Raw genomic sequence first — 17,395 nt, 5'->3', positions numbered from 1 at the left:
GCTCAGCTGTGGTCCACATGTGGCCACCAGGACTTGAGGAGGCAGAGAGGGCTGGACTTCACCAGTGGAGATGATGCTGGAGTCGAGTGGAGGTGTAGGGAGGAGTTGGGGACGGGGCTGATGTTCTGCAGGGAGTGGATAGCATGTGCGCAGTGTGGAAGCATGAGCAAAGAGCCTGGGGGAAAGGATGATTTCCGATGGTCGGTCTGGTTGGCGTCTCGGTGGGGCATGGAGGGGAAGTGATGTGGTAACACAGTAGCAGTGTCACAGGACTAGAGGCACGTGGTGACTCACTGTATAAGGACAGGGCAGTTCTGTATTTTCTCATCTGTAAGTAGCCCTGCTGAGAATCCAAAGTGGGTCAAATAAAGGCATTCACAAATGTTAGGGCTATAGATTCTATGTGTTTAAAACCAGGAGCAAAATTCAAGCTTCATTTGATAAGTGATGTTTCTAAGGCTTTCTCTCATAACCCTCCTAATGGGCTCATTTTGGTGTGTGTTGTTGCAGCTGAGTCATGGGTAAGAGCATGGATATAAAGCTACCTTTGAAACCCCCCAGCCCCTCTTTTGGTTCCCAAATGCAGTGTGGGCAGTGGAGGCCAAGTGCTGTCTATGTACGGTGTTGCTGAGCATTTCATGAGCAGAGACCAGTTTCCTTTGAGTTTCCTGGGAATGTGTTCATCGGTAGGAATCCTGGAAATTGGGACACTGATGCCTCCCAGTAGGTCCAACTGAGGCGGGGAGGTGCGTAGGCAGAGTGGCCCTGAAGTGGGAGCGTGGAGATACTTCCTGAAAATGAACAGGTAGATAATTGAAAGGTTGTGTGCTCAAACCGGCTGCCTGCGTCTCACTGTCATTTATTCAGATTTGTTGGCAAAACTGTTTTAAAACAATGGTACATTATGCATTATAATTCTAGCTGTGACATACAGTTTAGACATCACTGTACAAAACAAAATACAGACTTTTTTTGAAAACCAACTTGAGCCCTCTAGGAATGTCTGACTTGCTGGAATTAGGCCACGTGGTGGGGGGGTGTGGTGATGGCAGGCAGTGCTGTTTCCCCATTTTCCTCTGCTTTTACAGGGCCACTTATAGAAACAGTGGTGGGGTTCTCAGTTTAGTTTTAATCTGCTGTGTTGAAATTATTAAAAGTGAACTTTGCTTTTGCGTATATTAATGTGATGAGCTTGGTTCATTAGAAATACTTGTTGAGTGTCCTTTAAGTGCTGTGCCCTAAGCTGGACACGGGGGGGCCCAGCAGTGAGCTGAGCAGACGTGCCACTGGCCCCATGGGGCTGACTTTTGGCGAGGCAGGGGGTTGGTACGCCTCTCACGTTAGGATCGCTGATGTGGTCGTGCTGTGGAGGGCAAGTAAATGAGGACTTCCATGAGGTGGGACCTAGGCTGGAAGGTGCAGTAAGGTTTTAAATCAGAGACCTGAAGAGGTGAGTAGGAGGATTCCAGGGGGGGAGAGGAGCGTGCTGAGCCAGGAGAGTGTAGTAGCTGAGGGGTTTGTAAGAAGCCTAGTGTAAAAGGTTCAAAAGTGAGGGAGAAGGTAACCCCAGAGTGTGCTCTTCACGTAGATTTAGCCTCAGCAAAAGCATTTTAGGATGCTGTTCCAAATTCAAGTTCTTGGTGTCTGTATACAATTCAGCATGAAAGAGACTGTTAAAATGTCCTGCTCTGATAGGCAGAATAATGCCTACAGAGTCTGTGTCCTCAACACCACCCCCCAACCTGTGGCTGTGTTAAGTGGCAAAGGGGAATTAAAGTTGCAGATGGATTAAAGTCGCTAATCAGCTGATTTAAGATTAGCGAGATTGTTCTGGATGATCCAGGCGGGCCCAGTGTGATCACAGATCTTACAGATGGGGAAGAGGGAGGCAAGAAAGGGATCTGAAGGTGCTTTGCTGCTGACCTCTCAGATGGAAGAAGGAGCTGTGAGCCAACGAGTACAGGCTACCTTAGAAGCTGGTGGGGCAAGGAAACACTCATCCCTAATCCTCAGAAAGGAGCGTCAACACTTTGACTTTTTTTTTAAGTCCGATGAGACCCATTTCTAGACTCCTGAACTACGGGAACTGTAAGATAAGAAATCTCTTTCAAGCCACTTAAGTTGATGTTAACTTGTTATAGCAGCCAGAGAAAACTAACACACCTCAACTCAAGGTCTTGTTATAGATGGCTGTTGCCCCCAGGTCACTTAGTAGTAATGACCTCTGATACTTTCTTTGCCGTTCAGGGCAGTGGAGAGTGGCTCCAACCACCTGGAGGGGGTTGGGCTGTGGTCATTCTTCAGTGAATACTTGTGCATCCCCATGTGCCAGCACCTGCTCCAGGAGCTTGGGGTAGGTCCCTGGGTCAAAAACAGCAAGATCTGTGCCCTCACGGAGATGCATTCTAGGTGCCTTATGCCCCTGACCTATGTGGGGGCAGAGACTTTGTGTCCAGACACTCAGCCAGGCAGAGGGTCACTACTGCATGGTTGTGAATGGCAGTGACTTCCCTGGAAAAAGACCAGTTTGTTTCCTATTGGAAGGCTAGAGTTTTAGCCAACATACTTATACTTAGTTTTCAGGTTGTTTGGAAATGATTGTCTAGGACTAATAGTACATGTTGAATACAATAATATTTGCTAGTGCACAGCTCACTGCTGCTGGCTATCAATTCTTGTGAGTGCAGAGTTCTCACGTATATTTTTAGATCTCCAAATAACCAGTCATCAAAAAAAGAATAGTTTGTTTTGTGACTTTAATAACATATGTTTTACACTTTGTTTGGAAAGCCTAACAAGGGGGCTAGTCTGATGATTGATTGACTGATTCTCTAGTTGAGACTGATTGATTCCAAAAGAGAGAGAAACAGGCCCTCTCTCCTCTGAAGGAATTTGTTTCAGAGGCAGAGTTGAAATTAACGCATGAGTAAGACTCAGCGCTTCCTGTTCTCTTCACCTGGTGGAGAAGGAAGGAGGGGAGGAAAGAAGAAAACTCTAGCAATCTGGGCAGGTTACCAGGTTTGATGATGGTGGCCAGTGGAGTGATGAGTGGCGTGTGGACATTCCCTGTTTATTGCTGGCCCTTGGCAGAGGAGGGACAGTGCTTCTGTTGGTGGACACCTGGAGATTGAGCCTGGCCAGAAGAGGGGCTCTCCAAAGGCCGGTGGAGCTTTGGTGACCAGACAAGCTGTTCTCGGGTAGCCTGGTCATGTGGAGATTGAATTGACTGTAGGGCCTCCCAGGCCAAAATAAACTCCCTGGTACCTGTGAGACTGTGGCCAAACCCAACCACGCAGTTAGACTGTCAGGGATAGCATTATTCAATTCAGGCTGTTGCATCAGTCAGGTGACATTGCTCTCCTTGTATCTGAGGCTGGGAGGACTGTATAATTTGTCTACCAAACTGGGACATTTTTGAAAATAAAATGGGGCCCAGGTCCCCAGATGTGAGTCAAGCATGTTCTAGGGAAACCTGCACCTTGGTCAGCCCCGCTAAGGACAGGAAGCTTTAACCACTCTGTGGACACCCTGACTAAAAATGACTCACTACAATGTGGCCTGTGTGTGGAAGGGCCTAGACCTTTCAGAGGAGGAGAAGGTATGACCTGGGGGGCCTTTTGTAAGATGCCTGTCCACCACAGAGAGCTCTCCCACTTGGGGGTTTTAGAGCTGTTTTCTGTGTATCCTTAAATATAAGGCAAAATCTATTTTTTATCCCCAGATTATGCCACCTTATATTTGAGCGCTCATAAAATCGTTCTCTTATGAGTGCTGCCCTCTTGATTACTTTACTTGAGCAACAAAGTTTTGTTTAGTGTAAACACAGTAGCCTAAAGGGACCTCAATCAGTTATAATTATGGATGCTGATAGAGGTTAAATTTTTTTTTAATGTTTAAGTAAAATATGTTGATTTAAAAAGGCAAAGAAATTTAGCTCACATTTAGTAATAATTCTCAGGATTTGACACCATAATTGCAAATCTTGGATGTGGTTATAAACTTGAAAATGTCCTAGAAATGCTTTGAAAAACTGGGTTAGACATTGTCTTCAGAAAATAATGTCAAAGCAGCTTTTGGAGTTTGAATACAATTAATTGCTTCATGAAATAAAACTATTAGATGAATGTTAAATAAAATGTTATTCAAAACCTTTGTAAAAATGATCAAATGCCAATGGACTGTTTCATCTACATTCATAAAGGCATACATTTACAAACTGATTAAAAAAAGGTTTTTTTTCCCCCTATGCATGGAGTCTTATCAGGCACCCTTGGTATTCGAGGGGTGGCGGTTATAATAGAGATGGTGTGGTAACAGCTGAGAGAAGGACATTCATCTTCTAACTGCAAGGAATCTAGGCTGGGTGAAAAATCTGATTCCTTCCGATTCCTTCAAAAATGATTAGATTTTGATTTATGGTTTCAGATGGCTGACTAGGTGTACAGGTTCCCCTGCAGGCTCTTCAAGGCTCCGTGATGGCTGAGATATTATTACTAAAGGCAGAAAGCAGATTGGGATCTGACTTATGACTTCACAAGGGAGGGAGCCACACTCGGGAGTGTGCCCTGCAGGGACTGCCCTGTGTCCACCCTGAGACCCCTCAGGTGCGGCAGGGACTGGGAGTGAGGGTTGGATCTGGGGGTGAAGGTCTGAAGGCTGGACCACGGGTGCCAGGTAACACTTTCATTTCCATCTCTCTCTCGAGTGTAGAATGCTGGCAGTTAACACTGGCAAACAAAATGAAACAAAACATAGTACTTTTTTTGAGAAGGAAAGGGGATGGAAATGTTGACAGGTGCATGTTTTACAAAGCTTAAATGATTACATCTCAGAGATGATAATGGATTCTTGTAGATGAGGCAGTTATGGTATTTGCAAAACAGCTAGGGAAAGCTAGGTTTCCTTAGTGTGAATGCTGGCACCCTAGGAAATCAGCCTTCTTCCTCTGGCATTGAGGCCACTAGTCCCAGGTGGCACTAGTGGTAAAGAACTTGCCTGCCAATGCAGGAGACACGTGTTCCATCCCTGGGTTGGGAAGACCCTCTGGAGGAGGGCATGGCAACCCACTCCAGTACCCTTGCCTGGAGAATCCCATGAACAGAGGAACCTAGCAGGCTACAGTCCGTAGGGCTGCAAAGAGTCGGACACAACTTAAGCGACTTAGCACACCTGTAGCGTTGAAGACAGGTTTTCAGTCACGACATCAGTTCTGTACTCACTCAGCCTAAAGTGACTCCTCTGTCAGCAGGCCCCACCCAGAACTCCCTTTTAGAATTCCTGATAGAGGTGAGATGGAGCCAAAAATGGACCTTTTTTAGACAAGAGCAGAGCAAGGGAAACAAGGATTATCAGACATGTGATGAGAGCTGGCAGCATAAAGGGAATGCCTGAAGTAAACCAGAAGGAAAATTGGAAGAAAATCCAGAAGCAGAAAGAACAGAGGGGGAAAAACCCTTCTAGGTACAATGTTTAGAATTTTGAGTATATGTTAATCCACAAAATAAGAATGGGGTGTGTTGTTATGTGAAAGGCACAATCCATCAAAGAGCTTTTGGACACTACAAATTTAATTGCTGAAACTTAAAAATTAGAAATACTAGAAAATTAAGTCAAATCTCAGAACCATAAAGAGGGAAGGAAAAGGTAAAGATTAATCCAGGAGGTTCAATACCTGACTAGCTAACAGAGGTTCCAGAAAGAATAGAAAATGGAATGAGTGACATGATGGATGCACCATGAGAGCTCTCTGGAACATGATGTCCTAGGTCTCTAGATTGAAAGAAGCCACACAGCACACAGTCAGTAATGGTTCACACACAGGTACTGTTGTTGTGCTATTCAGAATGACTGGGATAAAATGCAGAACCTAAACGTTGCCTTTAAGAAATGAAAATAGGACTTAATGTCAGAATTTTCACTGACAACACTGGATTCTAGAATAAATTAGAGCAGTGATGTCAATGTTCTGAAGAAGTGTTGTCCAACCTAGATCCTACACCCGAGCTCTCAGAGAGCAAAAATAACAGAGCAAAATAACATTTCTGAATATGCAGGGGCTCAGTTTACCTATCATGTACTGTTCTTTAGGATGACGTTTAAGAAAATAAGAGGAAAATATGAGATCCTAGGTCAAAGGAGACCAGCTTGAGAGGGCAGTGAAAGGAAGGGCTAGGATGACCCTGTATAGCAGCCAGAGATGACTCTGACCTTGCTCCTAGAAGAACACTCAGGAACTCCAAGGGCCCTGAGGAGGACGTCTGAGCAAAGACAAGGTCCTGACTTCACCCAAGGTATGATTGGGAGCTTAGAAACCATAGAGGTTGGAATGAAAGCAAACAACGGAAGGGGGAAATAAAGGTAATGAGAACGCCAAGAAAAGCAAAAGTCGTAGTCCAAACATCAGGCACACCAAACAATTGATAGAATGTAAGGAAAGCAAGTCTGCTTGACCTTGATGCTAGGAACAATACCCTTGGAGGTCAAGAGCTTTTCTACAATTTTATTTTCATTTTATTTTGGCTGTGCAGGCACTTTGTTGCAGCAGCACGGGCTTCTCCGGTTGTGTGTGTTCTAGGGCATAGGTTCAGTAGTTGTGGAGTCTTATCCACCGGACCACCAGGGACATCCCCAAGAGCTTCTGATAGTGGTGCCTGATAGAGAATAATTTCAACGCTGTTTGGTTCACCACTGAGTAACACTTACCTGTTTATATAAAAGAACAGGTGACCAAACTGTGGTTACAACACAAAATGTAAATAGTAATAGTTCTGATAATAGTGTAAAAATAGGATTTAGAGAAACTAAGGGGAAAGTTGGGGAAACAGTGCTGATAACATCATATTCCTCACTGGGGAATGGAAAAATTTTTGTCAAATTTGATGAAGGGAAAACAAAAGTTTTAAGTAAATATATTACTTAAAACATAAAGGGTAGCAAATAGAAGAAATAATGTAGTTAGTAAACATAGAAGGGAAAGTAGCTCGTAGTTTAAGCTCTCTCTTTTTCCTATTGTGGCATCAACAGTTAATTGCCTAAAGCTGACAAGTTGAGAAATAAACATATCAGCATAATATCTAGAGTTACAGAGTAGTAAATCCAAAATTTTTAAAAAAGGAGTTTGCTCAGAGAGTGGGGTCTTGGGATGAATATGGAATCTGTTGCTGTCTCCTATAAATTCTTTCATTTTTATTTCTTGCCATTTGTCTTTATTACTGTTAAAAGTTAAGGACTGAACTTGAAGATGGGCTAAATGTAGAGGTGACAGTTGAATTATTAATGTCATCTTCTAATTTAAGACTTAATTTGGACAAACTAAGAAAGCTGTATTTTAAGTTAAGCAATAATAGTGTCCTTGTTCTAATGAAGCAATATTTCACATTTCCTGGGACAAAGTTGCATAGCTAGAGACAGAATCTTTAATCCTTGAGGAAATGAATTAGTGCCAAAAACAATGAAGCAAAGCTGCTATTGTCTTTAGAGTTTTAAAAGTAGCCCAGTGTTTAGAACTTTTGGTTGCTGTATTAATAGTTGTGCAAAAGTATACCGACTCTGTTTGGGAGAGAACTTGACTATAGGAAACAGGAGTAAGGCTGATTTGAAGTTTGAAATAACTTTGTGATTAAAGAACATGATAGGGTCCTGAATCTTTGTGCCAAGACTTTTGATCTAGACTCCGAAGACCTGAATTTATGTCACTGCCACGGTTGTGTAGTTTGACATCATATTTCACTATTTCAAACTTTATTTCTCATCTTTAAAGATGATGTGGTTTTGCACATTTTGAGTTTTGTATCTTACAGGTAGGTTTCCAATATGTTAGAATCCCAAGGCAGTTTTTATGTCAGTACAGCTTGAAAACAGTGGAGGTGATCGTCCACTGGCCCTGTGGAAAGCAATTTGGGAAGTAATTTTTCTTGTTCATTTTGGTGTCTAAAACAATCTAAGTTCAAACTCAGACTCTTGCCCTTCCTTGTTACGGTTTTTCTTTTGACCTGATAAGGGAATACGTTTCTTGGACCCTGTTCTGTTAATTTCCACCATTTCCCTTTGAAGGCCATCACTCAGGTCCCTTGATCCCTGTCACTCTGAATGTGAGTTGCTACTGTACCTCTGAATTCTTCTCCTCATCCTGGGTGGGTCAGTAAGAACAGCAGCCACTGCTGCTGCTTCTCAAAGGAAAATGAACTGCCTGGCAGCTGCTGCCTGGGTCCTAGGAGTTGCTGTGGGCATCCAGGCAGTGCCCAAACTGCCTGCTGCCCACCAAAACCAGCTTCACAGGGGGAAAAAAAGTAGGATTTGAGCAGAAAGTGGATTTGGATGTGGCCCGAGTCTTCCCCCCAGATTCAGGCTGCCCGTCCTAGAGCTGCACGCGTCTTGCCCCTGGAGCTGGCTGGTTCCGATTGGCTTAGGCCAGTGCCCAGGTCCTAAAAGACTTAATTAGGAAGTCGATGGGTTGCACCAGGCCAGTGTCATTGACTGGGTACACACAGCTCTGTTTTCATTTCTTTGTCCTTGCCAGGCATAGCCTTAGCGAATGGGTTGTGATCTTTTGTGACGAAGGCTGGGTCTAAGCAGAAATCAGAACTTGCTTAGTTCCTGAACAAGTGAGGGCAACTTTACCTTGAGGATTAAGACACCTGTCAGTTGTTGACTTTGATGCGGGGGGTGGGGGTGGGGGGTGGAAAGGGTTCTTCCATCAAAGTGCTTCCTTTCCTTTTTCTGTGACTCTGATATTATCTGACTGAGCTCCACCTGCTCTCCCCATTGTTTTCCTGATTTTCCTGTAGTGTGGGTTTCATGGAATGGGGTACAGTTAGAGCAGGGACCTGGGAGAAAGGACAGGGCCGGGAACACAGGAGGCAGTGTGACAGCTAACACTGTTTTCCAGAGGTACGTTTCTCTCGTTTTGTCAAGTTCTCTTTTCCTTCTGTGTTGTCCCTCCACCCCAAAATCTTCTATAGGAGCTTGGCATTTATAGCACAGGGGAAATTTTTGTTGCCACAGCTTCTATAACCAGCCAGCAAACTGGAGTTGAAGGGCCAGTCTGTCCTGCATGTTGTGTTAGAGGGTCAGGGAAACTGGAAATCTCCAGGTACCCTAGAGGCAGAAGTCCTCCCAGGTAGCTGGAGGGTGTGGTGGGGGGGAGGGCGTGACCGGAAGGAGCTGGAGGGAGCGGCTTGATCTGAAGGATTGTCTGTGTAAATGGAACAATCTCCGCAGCATTGTCAACAACAGGAAACCCGGAAGCACCTGTTGGGCTAAAGGGTCGGCGGAAACCAGCCTGCTCGGCAGGTGCGCCTCTTTGGCCCTTTGCACCAGAAGGTGGAGCTCCACAGGCCAGGTTGCCCATCCCCAAACCCCTTCTTGTTACATCGCCGATTCTTATGCCCCCATTAACTCTGGCTCCTTCCCTGCCAGCCTTTGCATGTGCTGTGCCCCTCACCCCCTCACTGGGCCACCCCCAGCTCCTGACATCTCTAGGTGACACTTCCTCGGGGCAGATTGAGTGCCCTCTGGACCAGGCACAGCACTCTGCCCCACCCTGGCATGGCTTCTACCTCCCTGCCATTTAAAGATAATGGATCTGGCTTCCGCAGGGCCAGGGTTGGGCAGAGAGAGGGGGCAGTTCTTACTCATCCTAGGAGGCTCTTAAATGTTTGTGGAATGAATAAATGAATGAATGAGCAAGGACGGTCAACCGGAAATAACAAGCCCAATACCGCCTTTGGGGTAGCTTGCCAGGCTCCTTGGGTGGGGATGAGGAGAGGAAGTGGTCAGAGAAGATACACTGTAATAACCTTGGAACTCCTGGCCTGCTCTTTACTTACCGCCTTCCCCTTGGAGTCATCATTACCTTTATAGGAAATCTCCTCCTGACCTTCCCCACCCAGCTGCAAAAATGCTCTGCCTTCCCTCACCCTTTCTGCATTGGTCTTAAATCTGTCAGTAAAGGAAACCAGACTTGTTTCAATGTTTCACTTGTGTAGGTTTTGCCCTTCCAGCTAGACTGTAAACACCTGAAAAATCCTGGGTTTTATTTCCTAGGAAGCAATTTAAAGGAATGGAGAAAACATGGCTCCAAAGTAGTATTTTTCCGGACTCTCAGCTGCCTATGAGACCTTAGGGGCAGAGTACTTACCCTCCTCCCAAAAGCGTTTGCTCCTCTGCAGAGTTAGAGGGCCGAACGCATTTTCCAGGGCTTCCAGTGCCCACATCCTGTGCTTCTGCGCCCAGCAGTTTGCTTACCCCTCCCAGGACCTGGACAAGGTTCCGTCTTCAACCTTGCTGAGTCATTGAACTTGTTCACTCACAGGGTCTAGGCTAGTTCACCTTGCAGCTCTTGGTTGGAACCCCTGGGATCAAGCAAGGATGATGTTAACGAAATAGGTGTGGGATAGCAGCCCTTGGCCTTGCCCTGCCCAGAAGTCCCGCCCAGCCTCTGTTCCAGTTCTGTACCTTGGAGTGTGCTACTTCGTCCTGTAAATGTTGGATGGGTTGGAGGTAGAGGCTGATGGTGCTGCTGTGCAAGGATCTGGGGGAAGGATGGTGCTCGGGCTCCGTGTTCACACATGAGCGAGTCTGCCAGTGTTCTGTAGGGTCTGCGTCACTGGCTCTCCCTGGCAGAATCTGGTACCCCTCTCTATTTTCCCAGTGCATTTTTACTCCATTGTACCCACTGCACTGCATTGGTTTTAAAAGAAAATAAGTTAAATCCTTTATTGGGATCATAGCAACGACAAAAGCAATAAGGCTTGTCGTTGGCCCGGGAGAGGGTGGTGGTGGTATTTGTCTTCGTTTTTGTTATTTGCATCTGAGAGTTAGGAGTTTCTTGAAGGCCAGGATTGGCTTTTCTGTTTTGGGAGTTGGCTGTTGGTTTACATTTGTGTTCCCAGCCGTTTTCCCAGCTCTAGCCTGGTTTCTCTTCTCTGCTGTTTCTGTCTGTCTGGTGTACAGTGTGTGTCCTTTTCTCTTTGTTTCTTTTCCTTGTCGTCCGTTAGTTAGCCAGACCCCAAAGACTGTAAAACCAATGATAATTAAAAGACATTAGCAACCCAAAGGCCTAAACAGACATTTCTACAAAGAAACTTACAGATGGCTAATAAACACATGAAAAGATGTTCAACATTGGTCATTACTAGAGAAATGCAAATCAAAACCACAATGAGATATCACCTCACACTGGTCAGAATGGCCATCATCAAAAAGTCTACAAACAATAAATGCTGAGAGGGTGTGGAGAAAAGGAAACCATTCTTGCACTGTTGGTGGGAATGTAAATTGATACAGTCACTATGGAAGATGGTATGGAGATTCCTTAAAAAACTAGGAATAAAACCACCACATGACCCAGCAATCCCACTCCTAAGCATATACCCTGAGGAAACCAGGGCTGAAAAAGACACGTGTATCCCATTGTTCATTGCAGCACTATTTACAATAGCTAGAACACGGAAGCAACCTAGATGTCCATCGACAGATGAATGGATAAAGAAGTTGTGGTGCATATACACTATAGAATACTACTCAGCCATAAAAAGGAACACTTTTGAGTCAGTTCTGATGAGGTGGATGAACCTAGAACCTATCATACAGAGTGAAGTGAGTCAGAAAGAGAAAGATAAATATCATATTCTAATGCACATATATGGAATCTAGAAAAATGGTTCTGAAGAATTTATTTACAGGGCAGCAATGGAGAAACAGACATAGAGAATAGACTTATGGACATGGGGAGAGGGGAGGAGAGGGTGAGATGTGTGGAAAGAGTAACATGGAAACTTACATTACTACATGTAAGATAGATAGCCAACAGGAATTTGCTGTGTGGCTCAGAAAACTCAAACAGGGCTCTGTATCAATCTAGAGGGGTTGGGTGGGGAGGGAGATGGGACAGAGGTTCAAAAGGGAGGGGATATATGTATACCTATGGCTGATTCCTGTTGAGGTTTGACAGAAAACAACAAAATTCTGTAAAGCAATTGCCCTTCAATTAAAAAAAGAAAAAAGACATTAGCAAAAGAACATAGCAGAAAGATAGTGGGTCTTTAAAGATCCCATTGGCTGAGAAGCAGTGAGCTTTTAAGGATTATGGGTTTAGCTTAGGAGCCTCTCTTACTGGAGATGGCAAGAACTCTGAGGTGGGAGGGGGGAGGGAACATTGTGGTGCCTACTGCATAGAAGGTACGCTCAGACCATCTCTGAGCCCTTGGTGGATACTGATTGGATGATAGAAGAGGAATTTGTCAAGATGACCATGCGCCAGAAAGTGAGAATTGATGCAGAAAGAGGCTACAAAACAGTAATTCGGTCGAGTTGTGTCTCGGGCAAAGATTTGGTTCCAAATCTATATTTTTAGAAGGTAAACTGAGGCATATTAAAAACTTGACGAGTTTATTTGAGCAGAAATCAGTGCAAACCTGGCAGTGTTGAACCAGCAGGAGCAGGGAAAGACACCGAAAGTAAGGACAGCAAGGAAGCAAAGCGAGGAAATGATTCGATTGGCTTACCGTGTGGGTGCCTGTTTGCGATCAGTTGCCCTTGGGTTTGCTTTTGTAACCTTGAGATATTTACAAGCTGAGATTTCAGTTTGCTTCCATAGCCTGCCATAGCCTTAGACCCGCCTCAGTCCAGTGGCCGCCTGGTTTAATCAACTAAACAGTATATAAACTGAATCTGGGGGATATTAAAAAATCACCTTTGAATCCTGCACCCCCACCCTAAGAAGACACAGTGTTAGAAACAGATGTATTATCATTTCAGTTTAGTGTGACCGTTTTTCTCCCCCAGTGAGGGAGTGTTTGTTTTGTCTGAGTTCCTTGGGATGTCCTGGCTTAGGTGTAGGGGGCAAGCTCTGCGGAAAGCGTCTTCTTAAAACAGCAGACGCATCCCGGCAGAGCCCGCTGATACTGTGAGAGACGGGCCTATCGTTCACCTGTTTCAACAACCCCTTTTCTTGTGTCCCAGGGCTCTGTCCGTGTTCTGGCGGAGGCTTAGGCGACTTTTTGACAGAGAATAATTCCAGTATCCCTTGGCTCTGACTCTGAATGTTAAATGCACATTCAGCTCAAATCTCCAAATTCTCTGTTTTGCCCACAGATTGCTGGTGGGGGCGCCCCGCGCCGTGGCCCTCCCGCGGCAGAAGGCCAACAGAACCGGAGGCTTGTATAGCTGCGACATCACGTCCCGGGGGCCGTGCACGCGAGTTGAGTTTGATAACGACGGTGTGTTCTTCTGCACTTGCTCAGTCTCTCCTTGGCCAACTCAACCTGTATCCCACTTGCCCTTCCCAAGAGGAAGGAAAGAGGGGGAAAAGCATTTATTCTTGGGGAGAAGGCCTCTCCTAATTGCATGGCCCTTGACTGTTTCTTGCTTGCCCTGAGAACGTTTACTTTTTAAGTCACTTTGCCTGCCCTGTTCTGCTGTCTCCCCAAGCCTGGTTTCCAAACTGGTATGGTGTATCAATGTTGCCACCTAGTGATGTGTTGAGGTTCTACAGGAGATGGTTGAAAAATTGTTCGGAAAATTGAACGTGTATCCTGTACTCAGCAGCCAAAAGTTCTCACTTGCTGTTAAAATATTAGGGAGAAATACTGTTAAATATTAAGATCTCTCTAAAATGAGAGCTGGACAACATGGATACATTTTTCCCAACTGTCTCAAATGGAGGCTTGTTTTGTACAGACTGTGGTGGGCAGAGCAATTAGTGACCTGAGAAGCTGTAACCAAACCTAATTTGACATTCTTGGTTGACGCAGATTTGCAGCTTCATGTTTATGTTCTTCTCTTGTTTTTTTTTTAATCTTTTTAGCACAACTTTTTTTTTTTAGCTGATTGGAAAGTAATATATGTTAATTGTGAGAAATCTGTAAATGACATTGAACTATAAAGAAGAAAACCCAAACCCACCGATAATATTTATTTAATATTTTGGCATTTTTCCTTCTGCTCACCTAAAATTGTTTAATTTTCATGTTTTTGTAATGATTTAAAATTGAAAATCATGCCTGCCTTCTCATTAAGGAAGGCAAAATTTTGGATGTAAGGTTATACAGTAGGCTCAAATTGATAATGAAGAGCACACGGTGAGGTTTTTGGTTTCCCTCTCTCCTTTTTGGAAGGAAGAGGTAAAAATAAATATATCACTTTACTTTTTTTCATCAATAGAAAGATATAAAGTGGATCTGAGGCCTTGTTTTCCCATCTCCAGTAAAGAAAAGCAAAGTTCATGCTATTATGTAACAAATTTGAGGGTATGTAGAGAAGTAACTCCCTTTTTGTTAGTTTGGATGGTCATTTCTGTACTTGGGACTCTGGGTGTCAGACAAGGTGAAGGGCCACCAGGTAGAATTACATATTTTATATAAAGAATTTGGTGAAACATTCATACCAATAACCACTCACCTGTTTTCTTAAGATGGAAAGTAATTTTTATGGATTGAGTAACTGCACTTACTAAGTAGTTAAGACTTGGAGTCAAGGCAGGTTAGAAGCTGTTTCTTACGTTTTTGCTCACTTATTGGTTCATGGCCTGTTGCAGTAGCTTTGAAGTCCTAGCTCTGTGTGTGTGTGTGTGTGTGTGAGTGTGTGTGTGTGTGTGTGTGTGTGTGTGTGTGTGACCTGTGCTACTTTCTCCGCAGCTGACCCTTCATTGGAAAGCAAGGAAGATCAGTGGATGGGAGTCACTGTCCAAAGCCAGGGTCCAGGCGGCAAAGTCGTGGTAAGTATAGAGAGATGGGTCCATTCCGCACTGAGTGCCTATTGTGTGCTGGTGCTGGGCTTATAGCAGTGAACAGAATAGACAGCTTCTGCCTGCCTGGAGAGTACATTCTAGAAAACGGACTGCTATACAGCAGGAATTGATGTCAAGAGGAAATCAAACCATTACTTTTTCTGTGATTCCTGATTTACTTTGAAACAACTCTACAACCTGCTTTTCCTTAGAATGTTTAGATCCAAAAAACTTATTTAAAAACCTTTACTGAATGTCCCTACAACTTTAGGTAGTCTTGAAAAACCAAAGCAAAACCCTCCATGGTTTTTGTCCTAGGAATTATGCAGCTATTATAGATGAGTTACAAAAATATGGGAATGGTCATGCAAAGTAAGGATCAGATCATTTTAAACTTTTTATTTTCAGGGCTACTTCTGATAGAAGTGGTAGTTGAGAAAAAAGGGTTGTTTGATGGAATGCCTTGGAGGTGCCAGACTGGATCACGATGATCTTTCTGTAACAAATTTATGTAGAATTTTGGGGAAAATGAGAATTTTACCAAGTATTGAATTTTTACATCTAAGGAGATGCATTATAGGATATTGACTTGGACACTGTAAAGTATTTTCAGTCTGTGTTATATGGAGGGTGGCCATGAATACCCATATGTGAAAATTAGAGTTCATTTTGTCTCTCCGGCAGTATGATTTTTCTCTGCCAAAATTTTAAAAGGCTGCTCTCTGCCTTTTAAAATAAACTTAATCTCAGAGTTTAAAGGATAAGTTAAGATAGGACTGATTATGAGGAAATAGTATGGATAAAAGGAAAATGCCTTTGTTTTAGTCCAATTCCTGTGAAAATATGTCCATGTTTGTCTCCTCTGGAACATGTCCCTTCTTTTCATGAACATACTGATATAAAGGTTTAATGTAGCCACTAACGGCCAATTAAATTGAGAAGGTAAAATAAGGTGTTTCCCATTGTTTATGTGACAGGTAAATTTACAGATAAATTGCCTGTGAATTGCAGATTGTTGTTTAAACACTGAATCACGTGTGTGCATGTGTGCTAAGTTGCTTCAGTCGTGTGCGACCCTGTGGACTGTAGCCCGCCAGGCTCCTTTGTCCATGGGATTCTCCAGGCAAGAATACTAGAGTGGGTTGCCATGCCCTCCAGGGAATCCTCCTGACCCAGGGATCAAACCTGCATCTCTTATGTTTCCTGCATAGCAGGCAGGTTCTTTATCACTGGTACCACCTGGGAAGTCCCACTAAGTCATATCCAACTCTTCTGCGACCACATCGGCTGTTGCCTGCCAGGCTCCTCTGTCCATAGCATTTCCCAGGCAAGAATACTGGGAATCCCCTTCTCCAGGGGATTATAGATTGGCCTTCAGTATTTAGACTGCAACATTATTCTCTGGGTGACGATAAGAGAGAAGTCCTGTGCTAGATAATGGTCTCCTTCTTGCAACTTTGGGGAAGATTTGCTGGTTTTCTAGCCTGGTCTTAGGATGAGGACACATTTAACATCCCATTTAGAATTAACCTCTTGATTGTTGATAATTTCATTGGTTTGTAATGAAGAACTTCAGGTTTGCCAACACATGTGGGCTACTTTATTCATTTGCTTGCAGACGTGTGCACATCGATATGAAAAAAGACAACATGTTAATACGAAGCAGGAATCCCGAGACATCTTTGGAAGGTGCTATGTCCTAAGTCAGAATCTCAGGATTGAAGATGATATGGATGGAGGAGACTGGAGTTTTTGTGATGGCCGATTGAGAGGTCATGAAAAATTTGGTTCTTGCCAGCAAGGTGTGGCAGCTACTTTTACTAAAGACTTCCATTACATTGCGTTTGGAGCCCCAGGGACTTATAACTGGAAAGGTATGTTGTGTATTTATAGAAATGGAGATTAGAATGACTGCATAATTTCTTCCTATGCACCATGGTTTAGTATGTTTTAAATTAAAACAGAATATATTATAAGGCATTTTTATACTATAGAAGTAGAGTAGGATTATTAAAATATCTTAATTCTGATTTTTAAAAACAATTGTCAAAATGTATGTGCTGTTTTTCCCTCTGCCAGCAATTTACATTCATATAACTACTTAACTTCCTTTTGTAAAAATATAGTAGCATTAGTTTTTGCTGTTTTGTATTTGCTTGTGTCATGAAACTGAAAGTTTTAATTTTAACATGGGGATCTGAAAACTGAGAAGATTTGAGTGGTGATGTATACAAATAATATTGTATTGATACAGACATTTGTTTAGTCATGTATTACTCGGGCTATGTTCTGCTAATAAAGCAGGGTAGTTAGAAAGACAGATGAGAAATTAGGAAATTTTGAGATGATTGCAGATAACTGGTGGAAAGGTTGTTGAATGGTATAGTTTAAATAATCTCGAGATGTAGGTGAAGGGTGACATCGCATTTTTGCCTAGAGGAACATGGTCAGTGCCCCTGTGATAAGAGTTCAACTTCTGACAAAATTAAGCAGGTATAGAAAACCACTCTATTAGGAAGGACAGTTTACCTGATTCTAATTTATAGTGAAGAGAATTACATCTGATTCAGAAATAAGATTTTTGGGGGAGAAATTTATTATGATAAATCCTATGTTCTAATATTTTCTATAGTCAGAAAAATCTTAGGAAAATTTTCCATCGTTCAT

The 17,395-nt window shown here is 43.5% G+C and overlaps 1 protein-coding gene across 3 annotated transcripts in view; it reads left to right on the top strand.

Moving 5' to 3' along the window:
• The window catches only part of ITGA6 (integrin subunit alpha 6), an 83,273-nt gene that overhangs the window by 26,147 nt on the left and 39,731 nt on the right, over positions 1-17,395 (top strand). For all 3 annotated transcript variants that reach the window (XM_070476015.1, XM_070476013.1, XM_070476014.1), the window contains exons 2-4: positions 13,096-13,220; positions 14,637-14,716; positions 16,347-16,602. In XM_070476015.1, the coding sequence (XP_070332116.1) occupies positions 13,096-13,220; positions 14,637-14,716; positions 16,347-16,602 (461 nt within the window). The remainder of the gene's footprint in view (positions 1-13,095; positions 13,221-14,636; positions 14,717-16,346; positions 16,603-17,395) is intronic.

Source organism: Odocoileus virginianus, chromosome 13 (genome assembly GCF_023699985.2).
Source record: "Odocoileus virginianus isolate 20LAN1187 ecotype Illinois chromosome 13, Ovbor_1.2, whole genome shotgun sequence".
In the NCBI taxonomy this organism is placed as follows: Eukaryota; Metazoa; Chordata; class Mammalia; order Artiodactyla; family Cervidae; genus Odocoileus; species Odocoileus virginianus.
Note: the sequence above shows the minus strand (reverse complement) of the source record. Positions and strands in the feature narration are given on the sequence as shown.